Source organism: Pongo pygmaeus, chromosome 10 (assembly GCF_028885625.2).
Source record: "Pongo pygmaeus isolate AG05252 chromosome 10, NHGRI_mPonPyg2-v2.0_pri, whole genome shotgun sequence".
In the NCBI taxonomy this organism is placed as follows: domain Eukaryota; kingdom Metazoa; phylum Chordata; class Mammalia; order Primates; family Hominidae; genus Pongo; species Pongo pygmaeus.
The window spans coordinates 104842235-104860385 of record NC_072383.2 but is presented as its reverse complement, the minus strand read 5'-3'; the positions used below and the strand labels follow the sequence as shown (position 1 = coordinate 104860385).

The 18151-nt window shown below is 43.9% G+C and overlaps 1 protein-coding gene across 15 annotated transcripts in view; it reads right to left on the bottom strand.

Moving 5' to 3' along the window:
- The window catches only part of TCP11L2 (t-complex 11 like 2), a 46879-nt gene extending 32871 nt beyond the window's left edge, over window positions 1-14008 (bottom strand). Inside the window, exons 1-6 of one of the 15 annotated variants that reach the window (XM_054445054.2) lie at window positions 13048-13254; window positions 6919-7065; window positions 6629-6752; window positions 5401-5548; window positions 4765-4956; window positions 1557-1692 (exon numbers count right to left, since the gene is read on the bottom strand). In XM_054445054.2, coding sequence (XP_054301029.1) covers window positions 1557-1692; window positions 4765-4921 — 293 coding nt within the window. In that variant the 5' untranslated portion in view covers window positions 4922-4956; window positions 5401-5548; window positions 6629-6752; window positions 6919-7065; window positions 13048-13254. Of the gene's footprint in view, window positions 1-1556; window positions 1693-4764; window positions 4957-5400; window positions 5549-6628; window positions 6753-6918; window positions 9930-11749; window positions 13255-13929 lie in introns of those variants that run through there. The other 14 variants (XM_063646667.1, XM_063646666.1, XM_063646661.1 and 11 more) reach the window with 14 other exon arrangements.
- Window positions 14009-18151: the final 4143 nt, after the last annotated feature.

Genomic DNA, 18151 nt, shown 5'->3' with positions numbered 1-18151 from the left:
AAACCAAACAGATACACCCACGATAGATGGCAAGCTTAGAAAATGTTAATATTATATGAACAACATCCCCAAGAGGACTATGATCCACATTTTAAAGAAGAAAAATTATTACGTTGACTTCCTTTACTTTTCCTGCTTTAAAACCAGTGAAAAAGTTCTGAATGGGATCAAATATTCTAAGTTGTCTTAACTGATAGAATGCCTCAGGATTTATAATTGGTACTGTAAGGTTGAAAATTCAATCCATGAACCAACTTTGCTTCTAAAGATGACTGATCTGTAATAATAGTCTCAAGCCTCTTCTCTTTGTCTCAGGAAACCTGTGATCCACTGACTCCAGAAAGGCTGAAGTAGGATCCAAAGGGGTGGCTCCAACTAGAGGTCGGAGGGTGAGGTTAACCAGGAAGTGCCTCTTGCAGCTGTGATTCCTACCCTCCAGACATTTCTGGATTGCCTACTTTTAGCACTTTGACAGTTCAGGTGCATTTATTTATTCTTCAGAACCTGAATATCAGTTTTCAATAAATCAATGTGCAAATATTTCTTGAGCCTGTACTGTATGTCAGGCACTATGCTAGACAATAGGGATACAGCAATAAACAATACAGACATAGCTCCTCCATAAATAGTGCATTTCAATCAAGTGGGGAAGATGGACATCAAACATAAAATTATAAGACCTCTTAACAAAAAGGACGCAGCAAGGGCTACAGGTGTCTCTAGCATAGGGATTAATTGTAGTCTAGGGGGTTCAGGAATGTCAGAAAAAGCTTCCCTCAGGAAATGACATATAAACTGAGTTCTAAAGATTATGGGTAATATGCACCCTAGGGGAATTTTTTTTTTTTTTGAGACGGAGTCTCACTCTGTCGCCCAGGCTGTAGTGCAGTGGTGCGATCTCGGCTCACTGAAACCTCCACCTCCTGGGTTCATGCAATTCTCCTGCCTCAGCCTCCCAAGTAGCTGGGATTACAGGCACCCCACCACCATGCCCGGCTAATTTTTGTATTTTTAGTAGAGATGGGGTTTCACCATGTTGGCTGGGCTGGTCACAAACAATTTTTTTTTTTTTTTTTTTTTGTGACAGGGTCTTGCTCTGTCACCCAGGCTGGAGTGTAGTGGCATGATGAGAGCTCACTGCAGTCCCTAAACTCCTGGGCTCAAATGATCTTCTCGACTCAGTCTCCCAGGTACCTGTAATTACAGGCTCATGCCACCATGCTGGATAATATTTTTATTTTTATTTTTTGTAGAGATGGGGTCTTGCTTTGGTGCCCAGGCCAGTCTCAAACTCCTGGCTTCAAGGAATCCTCCCGCTTCCACCTCCCAAAGTGATGGGGTTACAGGTGTGAGCTACCACACCCAGCCAGAATTTTTTTAAAACAAGTATAAGACCTTGTTAGAGAACTAAATGTTTACCCCTGAGGATATTATACAAGAACTTCCAGGAATCAGTGTGAATATGTGTGTATCTCTCTCTGTCTCTCTCTCTCTCTCTCACACACACACACAGAATCTTCAGCACAGTTTATATACAATAAATGCCCCCAGGTTACCTGTTTTCTGGGAGGGCCTCTTGTTTCAATTGAAAGTTCTCATTTACAGCAATCTCGTGAGCAAGAGTCAAGTTTGATAAGTTCCTTGCTGTAGCCATCACTTCATCAAATGTTACAACCCTTGGAGGGCTTGTTGCTGAAAGAAAAACAAAAGCCAGTTAATGTTGTGGAAGAAAAGTTGTCATCCAATGAAGCCTCCTGATGCAGATAAGGTTTAATTTATCAGAATGTATATACTTAAGAGTTTTATAAGTAAGGAGACTATATATTAAATAGGTGAATTCCCTCACTTAATAAAGGCTTCAAAAATTTAAGAACTCCTTCAATAGCTTCAGTTACCATATTTGATAACATTGTCTCAAATATTTATGAGACCAGTTTATTAATATAGGCCCATTTTAAGTTACTTTAAAAAATTAAATTACCAGGCCAGGCGCGGTGGCTCACGCCTGTAATCCCAACACTTTGGGAGGCTGAAGCGGGCAGATCACGAGGTCAGGAGATCAAGACCATCCTGGCTAACATGGTGAAACCCCGTCTCTACTAAAAATACAAAAAAATTAGCCGGGCATGGTGGCGGGCGCCTATAGTCCCAGCTACTCGGGAGGCTGAGGCAGGAGAATGGCGTGAACCCAGGAGGAGGACCTTGCAGTGAGCCGAGATCGTGCCACTGCACTCCAGCCTGGACGACAGAGCGAGACTTGTCTCAAAAAAAAAAAAAAAATTAAATTACTTCATTTTTAGTGCCCATTGAAACCTGCACTTATTATATGTATTACATAGGAAATTGATAAAATTATTTTTATTCTGTAATTCAGAAGTCTAATTAAGTAAACTCAATATGAAATAACTGATTTTTAAAACTGTAATATTTACTTATTTATTTTTTTGAGCTGGAGTCTCATTCTGTTGCCAGGCTGGAGTGCAGTGGTGCAATCTCGGCTCACTGCAACCTCCACCTCCTGGGGTCAAATGATTCTCCTGCCTCAGCCTCTCGAGTAGCTGGATTACAGGCACGTGTCACCACGCCAGGCTAATTTTTGTATTTTTATTAGAGATGGTGTTTCGCCACGTTGGCCAGGCTGGTCTCGAACTCCTGACCTCAGATGATCTGCCTGCCTTGGCCAAAGTTCTGGGATTACAGATGTAAGCCACCGTACCCAGCCAAAAACTGTAATTTTTAAATGTATAGGCAGTATGGTATAAACGCTTAGGTTCACTCTAAGTTTTGCCAATTGGTATTTATCATTGGATTTCACTGAGGCATAGCCTTCCTCCTCACAGGGTTGGCCTGAAGTGACTGAGATAATTTAAGTAAGGAAGAAGATAGTAAGAACTCAATAAATTTACATAATTAAAAGTAAAATAGAATAAATCTGAGAAGCCGGATATTTTACTTCTCAGTAGGAAGTAGTAAATGAAGAATTTGAGTTATTTCTAAAGATTATACTAAGAAACTATTCTAATAAATCATGTCTTTTTAAAATCACTGTTGGAAATCTTAGCTTCTTTTAATTAAAATCATATGTCAAACAACAGCAGTGACAGGTAATACTTTACTACCTAATTTATTTTTTTTTCCCAAGACGGAGTCTTGCTCTGTCACCATCTTGACTCACTGCAACCTCCATCTCCCAGGTTCAAGCGATTCTCCTGCCTCAGCCTCTCGAGTAGCTGGGACTACAGGTGCATGCCACCACACTCAGCTAATTTTTGTATTTTTAGTAGAGATAGGGTTTCACCATGTTGGCCAGGTGGTCTTGAACTCCTGACCTCAGGTGATTTGCCTGCCTCAGCCTCTCAAAGTGTTGGGATTACAGGCGTGAACCACTGCACCTGGCTACCTAATTTTTAGGAGAAGATGAGGAGGAAGATCAGGGAAAGAGGAGGAGGAAGAGAAAGGTGATACACAGAATTGGTAAAACCCGTCTTCAGGATGTCTAGGTACCCTGGTGTCAGATGCGCCAACCCCACATACAGTATAAAGAGTGAGAAAAGGCACAGAAACCTGGGGTGGCTGCTGTTAATTTCTGTTACCAGGTCTAACTCAAGATTCTCCTTAAAACTGTCTATATAATTTGGTCCAATAATCCAGTGATATCCAAAAGTCTTTCCAGAAAGGCTTCATGCAGTAAGATGTTCATAAAACGCTATTTATAACAGCAAAAAAAAAAAAAAAAAGGAAACTAAATGTCCATTGATGAATCAATGGTTAAGTTTACTGTATATTCACTTGGTAAAGTAATAGGTATTCATAAAACCAATGTTTCAAAAACATGTAATCATGAGTAAATGTTTTAGTTATAATACTAAGCAAGAAGAGTCCACACATATATACACACATATGTCTATGTGAAGGATAAAGATACGGCAAAGCACTGCCAGCTGTCGTCTTTGAGTGATCTCATAGGCAATGTTTTCTTTTCTCTATTCTTACATATTTTCTAAGTTTTAAAAAATGAGAATGTAAAAATTTAAAATACAAATGAAGCAATTTGTAAGAAGTGGACAGTTCAGCATATTAAACATTAGTTGCTTTTTCCTGCATTTGCTTTGCCAGTTAAAGGTGTTATATTTACTAAATAAAGTGCCAATTAAAAAAAAAAAGGCAAACACATCTGCTTTACCCATCTCTAGTTTCTACACACAAAAACGGGAAAAAGATATCTCCTTTTGCTGTGGCCTCTCTTTTAACTCTTTCTCACACCCCTAATGTAGTAATTCTCCTTGTGGGTACCTTCCTGGGGTGATTTGCACAATATTTTTTGAAATCAACATGAAACCCTTTAGATTATTTCACTTCCTTCCTGACCTTTCAATGAAGGCCAGTCTCCTTCAATGTAAATCAGGAATAATCAGAAAAGACCAATTTGAATTTATCCTTGAGTGGGGATCTAAGAAGTAATCTCAAGGAATGGCTTTCTGCCGTTTGGGAGAAAAGACAGATGGGGTTGAAGTCCTGACTTATTGTCAGACTGAAACAGATCGGAAGCAGTGATCAAAATAAAAATCAGCAGGTTGTAAACTTTAGTGGCTATTTATTTCTGAGGATGTGTCCAGGAAAGCTGCAGTGCCTCTGCAGTGCTATTCTGGTGCATCTAGAAAGAAGGGGAAGTCTGTTGCTCTCAGGCATTTCTGAGTTTTCAAATCCAACACATATCTAGAAGTACCTCCACCACCCACAACCCCTGCTCCCCCATCGGCTCACAAGCAGGAGAGCTGGATTTGCTGGAGGAGTCACTTGTAAAGCTCTGCCTGGAGCATTCATAGTCACTGAGCGAAGTCATGCTTTCAGAAAACCGGGAAGAATCAGAATCGCTTGGCTGGTCCTCTCCCACACACTGCTTCTCGCCATTGAAGGGCATTTTGTGTCACTTAAGTGTGGGTAAAAAGGTAGCACCTGTACAGAAAAACAGACCCTGCGTCAATGTTCTGTGGTACTTCCACAGGCACCGCCGATGCTTCTTCCAGTGTAGACAACTGTCCCCACAAGTGTCACTGTGTTGGAAAGGCCCCCAGATGACCTCATCCTTCCCCCAGCACCTTGGCCGGACTAGGCCAGATCACTAGGTCATTGAGATTGCCTTTCTGAAAAGGGATTCCAGAGCCATAGGTGTGAGCTTACTCAGGACACATCCACTATAAATGTGAAGCTCTAAGCAATGACAGGTCCTTTTAAAAAAGATGCAGGACACATGCTCTCTCCTCCTGGGTTGCTGAAATACGAGAAGGCGGGGGCGTGGGACTTGGGTCAGATCACTCGTTCTGTTCTGCCTTTTGCCATGAGACCTTGGGGAGGTCACTTAACTACCTACCTCACAGTGAAACTGGACGAAAGACTAACCTCTCATAGGGTTGCCAGAAGATTGAATAGAATTCATCTTAAAGAGCTTGGCACAGTACTCAAATGTTAGCTGCTATTATTGCTCCTATTGCTTTGTTTCAGATAAAAGAGCTGTGAAATCAGCCTCTTCATGCTTTCTGTGAACCTCCTGGGGAAAGGGGAAGACCGTATGAAACTGCTGGCTGGCAAGTCTTTAGCTTCTTCCCCCTCCATTTTCACGTGAACTGTTGTGATATGAAGATTAAGACCTGATATATGGTTAGGATTTGACAATTTACAAAGTACCCATCACAACCCCATGAGTGCACAAGCATGTAGGATCCTGACTCACAAGTGGGGGAACAGACTCAGAGGGATAAGGGGATTTACTACGCGATAAAACCAGTCCGTTGGTGTCTATGTCCGGTACTTCTGGGACATGAGAATCCTTCCCAGGGAAGGGCCGTCAGGTTTGGACACTACCCAGAAAGCAGATCACAGGCACACAGGATGACCAGGCCTTGGGCCCAGGAGCACCAGCCAGGCCCATGAGGGAGCTGACCTTGATGTGAGTATGGTGTCACCTGACACTGAAGGGGAAACCCGGGCTCAAGGAGAAAGGCACCTCAAATCCTGGATGGACAATAATGAGAGGAAGAGTTCACTGAATCCTTTTAAACCTAAACCAGCCCATGCAATGAGGGATGCAGTGCTTTTAAAGCGGTCAGAATGTGAAACCACAATTATGTATAGTATGTCTGAAAATGCCTGCAGTTTCTTCAGTGATTCCATTAATATTCAACAAGTGCCTACTGAGCACTGAGCACTGGGGAAAGTAACCGAACAAAGACAATGCCCTATTCTTGTGGTTCTCAAGTCCAGTTACCTAAAACTGTTTACTGAATGCTACTAGATGGGAAAAGGGGGAATAAAGCATTGTTGAGAAAACACAAGAAAGGAGAAGCAGGCTCAGGATTAGCAGAGCGGGAGAAGGAGCACTAGCCTTTGTTGAGAGAAAGAGAGTAATTTTTTAAATTCCTTGGATGGTGATGGGGACAAGGATGAGTCTGAGAGGGATCTAATAAGGGTGAAAGGCCTAAGGTCATTTGCACCTTGCCTCACCTAAACAACCATCTTCAATCCTGCCACAGAAATGTATCCTTGCTGAGCCCACCACTTTTGCAAGCAGAAAACCACTACAGTCCACTTGTGCAGGCTGAAGGGCAAGGAGTGGAGTGGAGACACTCACCTTATCCCAGAATCCCAAAGCCATGAACACTGGCTATAAGAGTCTTGAGCCCTTGCATCCTCAGTGGTGAAACAGCCTCCTCTAACTCATGAAGACTAAATTCTACCTGAGCTTAAGCTCCAATCTGCTCAGGGGAAGGCAAGAGAAGACAGAAGAAAAGGGGTTACTTCAAACCTTTCACTGCCACCAAACCCCAAATCCTAAATGGAATGTTCACCTTCCCCTCTAGTTTGCTTCCTCTCTTTGCCAACATTTGATGTCCCACTCATGGCATTTCTTGCAAATGCTACCTTCTCCAGGAAGCCTTGCTTCTAGCCAAAGTGAACAGCACTCCTCTTGGTATGTCTGCAGCGCGTCTCCTGTATCTCCATGACAGCACTTAGTTCCTTGTACATTAGTTCCTTGTTACTTTCTTCCCATGGCTACTTCTGAATCTCCTTAATAAAGCAGAGATTGTGTCTTGTCCACGACCAGTGCCAAGTATATGACAAGTATTCATTCAGTGTCAGCTAAATCAGAATCCCTGAATCTCATTTGGTACAGCTTCAACCAGAACATTTGCAAGCTGATATCACGACACGTTAACCAGCCTGGTACTGCCAAAGCCCAAGCCCTAGAGCAGAGAATCTACGGCTTAAGCCTATCTTATTAGATTTAAACCTCAAAATTCCCAGGTCCTTGTCATGCTCTTATTTGAATATCTTAAAGTTTGTTTCCACTTTAAGTCATTTTTTTTTCCCCAGTTATTCCCCTGTAATGTAACCACTGTGCTATGCATGCCCTGCTCTTAATTTTTCTCTACTACAGTTGCCCTCAAATGAGCTCTGGCTGTTTTTCCAAGTGAAAGTGAATAAGAGCTTCCAGCCATGAGAATTTATGAACTAGCTTAATAGTTTTAACTGTCCATTTCATTTTTCTACTTTAGCTGGATAGCACACTTGGTACGTTTCTTAATTGTGTTTAACAAGGCAGAAAAGTGCAAAGATTAAAATAATTGGGAGTCAGGAGTCCAGGGTTTGTGGCCTGGGTTCATCATTAATGTGCCGTGTGACTTTATGCACATTTTTCTGAGAGGTTGGGCCAGTCATAAGGTTTCTCTCAGCAAGGAATATATGATGCTCCAAACCCAGAGTTCCATGAGGCATCACGAGAAGTTCTGAGAAATGTGCTTATGGCAGTCATGCTTAACAATGTGAAACTACACTTTCTTCCAGCAATTCACTGGAAGTAGAGTTCCTGGCACAGGGGCTGCAATGGAAAATTTAAAAGCTTCAAAATGTTTAGAGACTCGTTTAGTGGGTAGAAGCCTCCACATTATAACTGGGCCTTAGTGTATCCAAACAGAAACTTGTATTTGAAGCCAAAATGCCCATTATTACTCTATTAAAAAATTGTGTTTCCTCATATAGGCTTCCTAAGAATACCTAATTCATACGGTTGGTGTGAGATTTCAGGTACCCAATACATGCAGCGTGTTTGGAACAGTAACTGACACAGTAAACAGTATACAAATGTTTTCTATTATTTGCTTTTTTTTGTTAATATCATTGCCTCAGGAATTAAACACTCTGGAGGGAAAAACAGTTTTATGTCAGGATAACACCATGTTCTTCAACAGACAAACAAGGCTGGTAGTTAACATAGAACAGAACTCTTGGCACTTGTTTGACAGACAAAAACCAAAAACGAACGGCCCATCACTGTGTCAATGGTCTTCCGCAAGTTCCTTCATACCTGCTCTTACCTTTCTCGGTCTTGAGTTTCCAAGTAAGTCACCTGGGGACAAAGCTACTTGATTCAAAAGGCACTGAGGATATTTAGACTGCTTTAAAAACTATTTTGGATTATCCCTTAGACTGATGATAATGAAACCAGGCTGTTTCTTTAAGAAAGGGAATACTCCTTATGCAAACTTAGATCTACCTAACCTTCGCCACTGCAACTCACAAGTAAATCAAACAACTTTTCAGAAACATCACATCTCATCATACCTGGAGGATTTAATCACTGGTTAAAGGTAAAGTCAACAGAAAAGACTGAAGATGACTCCAAGCAAAGCCTCCAACACGATAGCAGGTCAGTATTCAAAGAAAAGTACTGTCATATTCACATTTTTTATTGTATTATTCCATCACTTTGTGATAATAAATATAATATTATGTCATTTCTTCTGAGACCAATCACTGGAATACAGCAAGCATTCAAATATTTATTGTTGAATAAATGAATGGTAGTAAGACTACTGACATTTAAGAGGTGTGAATGGGTACAAGGACTTGAAGGGGCTAGTGCTGTATTTCACTACAGATAGAGAGGAGATTGGTTTTTAATTTGCTTGTGATTCCTCAGCTTGTGTACAGCTTTACTTCCTGATTTCCTTTCTGCAGCAACTCTATCTGCAAATAGTCCTGCACTGGTTCAGGATTGCAAAGATACACTGATGATAATACATGTCACTGAAGCCGTAAGAACATTGTCTCCGGAGCTAGGTGGACTGCGTTCTTGATCCCGGCTCCTCTTGATTATTTACTGACTAGAAACAGAGAACTTACCATTTGTAAAATGGGACAATAGTATCCACCTTGTAGAAATGTTGTGAAGATTAACTGAAATAGTATCTGTCAAGTACTTAAGCTCCTAGTAAGTGCCTGACGGATGTCAACTATTATTTTATTCTTATTAAAAGAAGTTACAAGTTCCGAAAATGTAATGTCATAAAAAACAAAGAAAGGTTGAGAATATGTTCCAGATGAAAAAAAAAAAAACACTTGATAACTGAGTGCAATAGGTGATCCTAGAGTGGATCCTATACTGAAGCAAAAATGCTGTAAAGGACAGTATCAGTCAATCAATAGCACTGTTAACAGTATTTGAATCTACTGTCTGTTATCCAATGTTAAATATACTGAAGTTGAAATGTACTGTGCTTTTGTATTTAGGAATAAAGGGCCATGACATATACAACTTTTTCTCAAATGATTCAAATGAAAGAGAAAAAATAATAAAGCACATAGAGCAAAATGTTAATAGGTGAATCTGAGTAAAAAGTAGATAGACAACATGGTATTCCTTATACTATTCTCACGACTTTATCTGTAAGTTTGAAAGTATTTCCAAATAGAAGATTAAAAGAGAAGATGACAGGCTGAACTGAAACTTCAAGATTCAAATGCAGAACAGTCCAACCTCTTGCAGTTTTGAAATTTTGATTGTGCCCACCGCTGTGATAGCTTCAATACCACTCGTTACAAGAACTCTTCTAGACAGTCAAACTTGTCCTGATGTCCTTCTTGAACAGTGCCTAAAGGATAAAACAGCAAACAGGCCAGAGCCCTCCAGAAAAGGCAAAATAGATAATCCTTTTTAAGAGTTCATTCCTAGGTGGGTTCCCTTTTCCTAAGTCTGTGGGCCATGGTTTACAGCCCTCTGTGATCTTAACTCAGCCCACCTTATTCTGCAGTGCTCTCCCACTAACCCTTCCTGATCTTCTTTGGGTTCCTCAGACATGACAAACTTCCTATTTCGGGGCACTCACACCTGCTGTTCTCTCCCCCCGAAATGTTCCTCTCCCTGATCTCCTTGTGGTTGGCTCCCTGTTGTGATTCAGATTTGAAATTTAATGTCACCAACTACGAGGTAACCTTCCCTGATAGCTACACTCACTGCATCTAAACGAGCCAGCTAGAGCTTAGAACACTGCTAGGGCTAGAGCAGGAGCTCAGTGAATACAGCTGCATGAACTAATTACGCCACACTCCTATTCATGACACCTTGAGTTTTCCTTCTTTTCTGCCTCACTCACATTACTCATATTCCCATTACGCAGTCACTTACAGTACTACACTTGTGTGCATATCTGTCTCCCACTGGATTTTAAGCTGCTGGTGGAAGCGATGACTCTCCTCTCCAATTCCCAGTGCCTACTTCAATGCATTTGCAAGGCACCAAAAATTCAAACTAGCAAAAACCCACAGTTCCAGGAGCTTAAAGAAACTCACGTGTAGCAAATAACAACAATTACAGCTAACGATCACTGAGTGCTTATTACTACCTCAATAATAAGCACTCGATAATTGTTCTATGATAAGTTCTTTATATATTTTATCTCCTTGAATCCTCACTATAACCTTGTTAGCTAACGTATCAGTATTATCCCCATTTTATAATAAGATCCTGAGGCCCAGAGAGGTTGCCTTACTTGCCCAAGGATTCACAGCGGGGTAGAGGCACAACTCAAATCCAGGAAGCGGATCCCTAAAACCCATGCTCTCTACCACTCCAGTTTGGCTGGAGAAAATTTGGTGTGCTGCTCATTCTTTCCACTCCTACTCTTCCAAATCCATCTACCCATCACCATGTGGACACTTGCACATGTGGTAGCAAGCTGATCTTATCCTGGTATGGCTGCTCAAGTGCTATTCTGTGAAGGGCATCACTGAAGGAGTACATCACCCAAAACAATTCTCTACCACCCCGCTACAGTGACAGAAAATCCTCTAGGAGGGAGCCATTCTTCATGCACCGCAAAATCCCTAGTTAAACCCCACATATTAGCAAAAAGGTTAAATGCTTACAATCATAAACATTTTGGAGTGAAGTATTCAGATTACCCAGCAGGGCCTTGAGGAATGGAACCCATTCAGTTAAGGTTAGCTCACGCAAAAAAGAAATTTCAAGAAACTTCTAGTGTGTACCATCCTTCAACACCAGATCAAGGTCAGCTGCAAGGACAAGCCTTCACATATGTGTAGTAAAGGGAAGGGAGTCAGAGGACTAAGTCTGGGCTCTAAAGAAAAAAATTGCAGATGATGTGAAAAATTTCCATCTTCTGCAAAGTGCTGCTTTAGAATCAGTCTCAAATAGCAGCGCTAAAGTTATTCATCCACAGCAAAGCAAAAACCATAGAGCAGAGGGATAGGGGCCTACACCATTCATCTAGACAATACTGGTCTTCATCAAGTTAGAACCAACAAAGAGCTAGATAAAAGCCAACAAGGCAGTCACTGTCTACAAAGCAGATGTTCACGTTACACGTGGCATTACAGCATCAGGGAGAAGGATTCCTAGGCACTTTTCACATTTGAAAGCACTCCTCCCACACTTGCTGGTCTGTTTTAATACCTGTGCTTCCCCCTCTGGGGCCCTCAACCTCTCACAAAATGGCATTGAAGCTGCTTCCACACATGACTGGGTATCTTCGGCCCTGGGCCTCTTCAAATCAGGCAACTTCCACTGGCTGTCAGGGTGATGCATGAAATCCCTAGAGAAGAGAGGAAAAGGACCACGGCAGGGAGCCTCCTCAAGTGGGAACCACTGAGATAAACTCATTATCCGTTGGCAGGTGAGAAGAGCAAGGTCCGTGACTGAGCTGGTGACCATGGGTGCTGAGACGCCCACTGGGGACAAGGACAACTTGTCCAGTTTCTTCACAGTTAAGGTAGCAGGACAATCATCTAAGATTTCCCAAACTTAAGTCGTTTGAGTGCCACTCTTCATGACTATTTCTACGTCTCCCTCCTTACCTATACTATAATTTAGTAACCGCGTCTCTATCTCGACTAGATTTTTGCATTTAAATATATTTATTTTAAAAGGAAACTCTATCATTGTGAAACTGCTTACTTAATGGAACAGATTTTCTTAATAGTAACGAAAACAAGTAACTATGTTCATCCATGTGCCACCTCAAATCATTGCTATTACCTCCAGGTGGTGCCACCTACAGTAGCAGCTTTGGGAAGCATAAGCAACACCTGAGGGTTCAGCGTTCGAGCCCAGGCCCAATCGGCATTTCTCCACCTCTTCCCCTTAACCAAAGGTCCCGGCAAGGGGACGCAGCAGCAGTCTGCACGACCTCGCCCACGTCCCCTGGCCGCCCCTCCCCTCCAGCAGCACCAGGTTTCCTGTCAAAACAAACCCTCGGGGGAGGGGACGGCGGAGGCAGAGCCGAGTGCCGGGGAAACCACGGCAACAAACCCCAAACACACGCTGCCGGGCCCGCCCGGCCTCTACCCTGGCTCAGTTCCCCACTCCAGCCCGGCCGAGGAGTGTGGGGGAAGGGGGTGCCCTGGGCCCCTGATGGCGGGATGCCGCTGGTACCTGTCCAGCAGGATTTAAACAGCGGCGAAGCGGCCTCCGGGGCCCGAAGTCCGTGTCCACCCTGACACGCGGGGCGGCCACTCGGTACCCCGCTCCCCGCTCCCTGCTCCCACGCGGGACGGCAGTTCGAGGTCAAACAAGGGGACGCGGAGTGGGAAGACATGAACTAGGGGCCGAGCTTGATGGCCCCTGACCCCGCCGTCCCAGGATGGAGTTCCGAGATAGGGCAGGGGAGCCTTCGGGCTGCAGCGGTGTCCCCTCCGTTGGACCTGGCCGGTCACCTCCGAGCCGGCAACGCCTCCCCCGTGATGGATACGCACCGGGTCCAGCACGTAGACAAGAGGAGAACGGCGACGGAGTGACCCCGGATCAGGGCTCTCTGGGCGTCCCCTCACCGAGCACAGCACAAGCACCTCTAAAACTCACCAGCCCAACAATCCCCCCAGCCCCAGCGTCCCCCCCAACGCGGTATTTAAAGGGCCCTGAGGGACTCTAGGGAGGCAGCCACGGCGCGGCCATCACAAAACAGGATAACGGGGGGACGACGGCGCTAAGAGGCAAGGGGATCCAGGGCCCTTCAGGCTCCGAAAGCCGAGCGCTCACAGACTGAACCTATTAGAGAAACAGTCTTCGTCATGTTTGAACCAGAGAGGCCGAGGACAGCTCGGATGGGAGGGTGTTTCGGATGCGAGAGGGCACGTTTCCCCCGCGAGGCGAGTGGTGCGGTCCGGGCTGCCGGGGGCGGGGTGAGAAGTGTTTACGGAACTGAGGCCGCGGAGCCGACCGGAGCGCCGGGGCACTGGGGGCGGGGCCTGCCGGGGCACTGGGGGCGGGGCCGAGCGGGGGAGCGGGGCAGCGGGGCAGCGGGGGAGCGGGGGAGCGGGGGAGCGGGGGAGCGGGGGAGCGGGGGAGCGGGGGAGCGGGGGAGCGGGGGAGCGGGGGAGCGGGGGAGCGGGGGAGCGGGGCGAAGCCGCCGGCCGAGCTTCAAGTGGAGTGCCGGACGGATCCCCTGGGCTTCCGGGCGCACCGGCGTGGACCACACTGCAAGCTCCCGGCTGCACGAGGAACATTGAGTGCCCGCACACCCCTGTCTAGACGGGGCATTCCGAACTGGGTGCCCGCCACCACACTGTCCACACTTAGAGAGACAACCCAACCAACAACGCTGCTGGTGGGCTTTCCCACGCACGTCAGCCACTAACCGCGTCATCTCCAGTTGCGTCTACATCTCCACATAAACACGGGTCCAGATTTGCACCTGCACGGGACGATTAGCTCCTTGGAGTCACACCTATCCAGGCCCTCTGAAGACTTGGTGTGCATGCAAAAGATAAAGCGTCTTACTTCCTCTAGGGTTCTTGGCAGCACCTATCTCCGGGAGAAGTTTCCACCTTGGTTAATGTAAATAACCAGTCCCAGGAGGGCTGTTTGCTGTCTGGCCTACTGCTCAGCTCCTGCTGTGGGCGTGCTTGAGGGTGTAGAGAAACAAGCTTCCCGCAACTGTTCACATCAAAACTATGCCTTCTGCCAGGTGTAAATCGGTGCTGTATTACTTGGGAAATAGTTTCATGCAGGAACTACTTACATGAAGTTTGTATAGACTAAAGTATTTCCGTTTAGTGCCGAAATTATGTCTGGATTGTGGAGGCAAATTGGCCACCACCGTTCAAAAACAACAACAACAAACAACAGGCAACATTTTAAAGCAAGGTAGAAAGTCAGTTGTTCAGTGGTTACAACACAGACTCCTCTATGGTTCCAATCCTGGCTCTGACATTCACTATCCATGAGATCTTGGTCTCTGGGGATAACAATGATAGCTATTTCCTTGGGTTGTTTTGAGGATAAAGTGAAATAAAGCATGTGACGTGCTTAGCAGGGTACACAGTAAGCACTCAGTAAGTATTAGTTATTGAAACTCTTTGGCAAACCACTGTGGCCAAACTTAGCTGGTGATCTGTATAAATTTGTATCTGTGCCTCCTTTTGCCACTTTCCTCTCTTCTCCTATACAACCTAATAATACGGGTTAAGAGATTAAATAGAAGGTGCTGTCCCTACCTGAGTTCTTCCCTACAAACATGCCCTTATTTGTGTCATTTGTTGGATAAGTAATCAGGATGACAGAAGCCTCCAGTTTCAATTCTTGCCAAATGACAACCACCACACAACTGCCATCACCACCCTAAAAACTCCACAATAGAAAGATGAACACCCAAATCCCCCAAACTTCTGGTAACTCTGTGACAATGACACATGACAACATTACTTCCTTTGTTAGCTTTGTAAGGATTTAAGTATTGTTTTGTGCTATGACATAAGTTGGAGCAGGTGACCATGAGTCAGGGTAGTTGTCCTTTATACCTGAGTGACCAGCTGCCTGACCCTAGGTATGACTCTTCTTTTAAAGTTCAGATATGTAGCTCTCAAAGCCACCAGGAAGCAGCTTTTGTCAAAGCAAGTTTCAACATGTGCTGGGGTACAAACCTTGATGTGGAAGTGGCAGGGGTAACATCAGAGACCCAAGCTGAGATAAGAAAAGATGCTGGAAATACTATCTTCTGTTACTTTAATGTTAAATAACTTGCTATCTGAAAACCCTTCGGTGAATTACCTGACCAACTGCCCTTGGCCTGACTTGTGTGTAAAAGCACTTTGGGCCAGGCACGGTGGCTAATGCCTGTAATCCAAGCACTTTGGGAGGCTGAGGCAGGTGGATCACAAGGTCAGGAGATCGAGACCATCCTGGCTAACACGGTGAAACCCCGTATCTACTAAAAATACAAAAAAATTAGCTGGGCATGGTGGCACGCACCTGTAATCCCAGCTACTCTGGAAGCTGAGGCAGAGAATCGCTTGAACCCGGGAGGTGGAGGTGGCAGTGAGCCAAGATCACGCCACTTTACTCCAGCCTGGGCGACAGAGTGAGACTCCATCTCAAAACAAAACAAAACAAAAACAACACTTTGAAAAAATGGAGTGCTGTAAAATATAAGGCAGTTCCCTCAAAAATGAGCCTTGTATCACATTGTTGCTCAGAGGGCTCAGACAGTCATAACATAAAATCTTCCCTGCTCAGGTTATGTTTATGGCTTTCTGAGGAAAAAAAAAAACAAAATCTGAAAAGGCAACCTCTTTAGCAAGTAAAATAATTAGTATTTTATTTGAAGAAGACATATTATTACACCTAGTTTTTCTAACTTACCTTTTTTGAACCACTTAGAGAACTCACAGTGATACCGTTTGTTTTCTCCCTGTAAATTACACGGTAGACTAAATGTGGTCTGTCACTCTTGGCAAAAGACTAAGGGCAGATCAAAATTTTTGTTCGATGAAGAAATAGAAATACTCATTTTCTTTTTACACATCTGAAATCTGAGTTTTAAATTATAATAAATCATTGACAAAAATCTAAAAATGTAATTACAGTTGGATTTGCAACCTCTCAGCCTTATAACTTTCCTAGTGGAGTTGCATATTGTACTGATTTAATGTAATGCAAATTTAGCTATAAGGGACTCATCTAGGACAGAATATGAGGAACACAAGAGAATAATTTAAATACTTCCAGTGATCTTGTCCCCTATTTCTCTCCATGGGAGTTGTGAGGCTTCTCTTCCTGTGTTTATCTGAGTTTCTGAGCTTCTCATTATGTTCCAAGCTTCTTTCCCACGGCTGGCTTCAAGTTCGTGCAGTCTGGGCAGTCACACAAGGCCCCACCCTTGGAAGAGCCCTGTGCTTGGTTTAATACATTGCTGCTGTTGTGTTGAGATTCTTAACACTGTGCTTTTTGAAAGAGGGTCCTTGCATTTTCATTTTGCACTGGACCTGGCAAATTATGTAACTGGTCCTGATCTCCCACACAGAATATGAGTCTAGTGGTTAAAGGTGCTTATTCTCCTGCCCCTAAGTGCCAATCAATTATTTCAACCAGTGCTCACTTGAAGAAACTTATGTCTGTTTCAATGCTAGAAGAAAAGAAATAGCCCCAAACAAACAAAAGCAACAAAAACTTGGTGTATCCCAGGTCTTATGGCTCATTAAAAAATTTTCAAGAGTAATTTTCATTGCGCTTTGACCTCATGGTCTTCCTTAAGAGCCTAACCCCTCCTGTAAGATGTGACTCCGTTGTAATTGAAAGAAACAAAAACAAAAAAAAACAAAAAAATGTGCTAGGCATGGTGGCTCACGCCTGTAATCTCAGCACTTTGGGAGGCCGAGGTGGGTGGATCACCTGAAGTCATGAATTCGAGACCAGCCTGACCAACATAGTGAAATCCCGTCTCTACTAAATACAAAAAATTAGCCAGGCATGGTGGCGCATACCTCTAATCCCAACTACTTGGGAGGCTGAGGCAGGAGAATCACTTGAACCCAGGAGGCAGAGGTTGCAGTGAGCCAAGATTGCACCATCACACTCCGGCCTGGGCAACAAGAGTGAAACTTGGTCTCAAAAAAAAATGGCCGGGCATGGTGGTTCACACCTGTAATCTCAGCAGTTTGGGAGGCCAAAGCAGTTGGATAAGTTGAGGTCAGGAGTTTGAGACCAGCCTGACTAACATGGCAAAACCTCATCTCTACTAAAAATACAAAAAATTAGTTGGGCATGGTGGCACACACCTGTAATCCCAGCTACCTGGGAGGCTGAGGCAGGAGAATTGCTTGAATCTGGGAGGCGGAGGTTGCAGTGAGCTGAGATTTCACCACTGCACTCCAGCCTGGGCAACAGAGTGAGACTTTGTCTCAAAAAAAATTTTAAACTAAAAATTAAATTAAAAAAAATTTTTTTAAAAGGAATCCCACTTCTTTTCTCTCCCCTGTCCATCTTTAGGTGCTACAGAAAGGGCCAAAAATCAGTGAGGGGGAAAATACAATAGAAAGCAAAAAGAAGAAAATGAATTTGGTTAATACACCAACTAGAGGATTAAGCCCTGAATGTTCAAAAATTAACTGCATACCTCCTACTCAATTTTACTGGGAGCTCTAAAAATAAGGTCTATTAAAAAAATTAACCACACCTTTTAGGCAATTTTTTTTTGTTCTATATCCTTTGATTTGGAAGATAAGGTAAATTTAGATAATTGACCAGTTTTGACTATTAATTGATGCTTGAACAATTTTCCAAAGCACCAAAACCAGTTTTCTTTTGACTCCACTGAACTGAATTAGTAAAAAAATTAACAGTTATTTCTCATTTCAATTGCCTGTACCTTCACATTTAGGCACTGCCCAGTCCCTGACCCTGTCACATACTAAAAAGACAAATATTCTTAGTGCTCCCTACACCCCACCCTGGGCCCCTTCCTCTTACCTGGGCACCACTGTTGTCCCCTGGGAAGCAGAAAAAGAGTGAGAACCAGCAGTGAAGACAACTTTGGGGCAGGAAGTGGGAGGGGCCAAAGAGAGTTGAAGCTCAAAGGAGCAC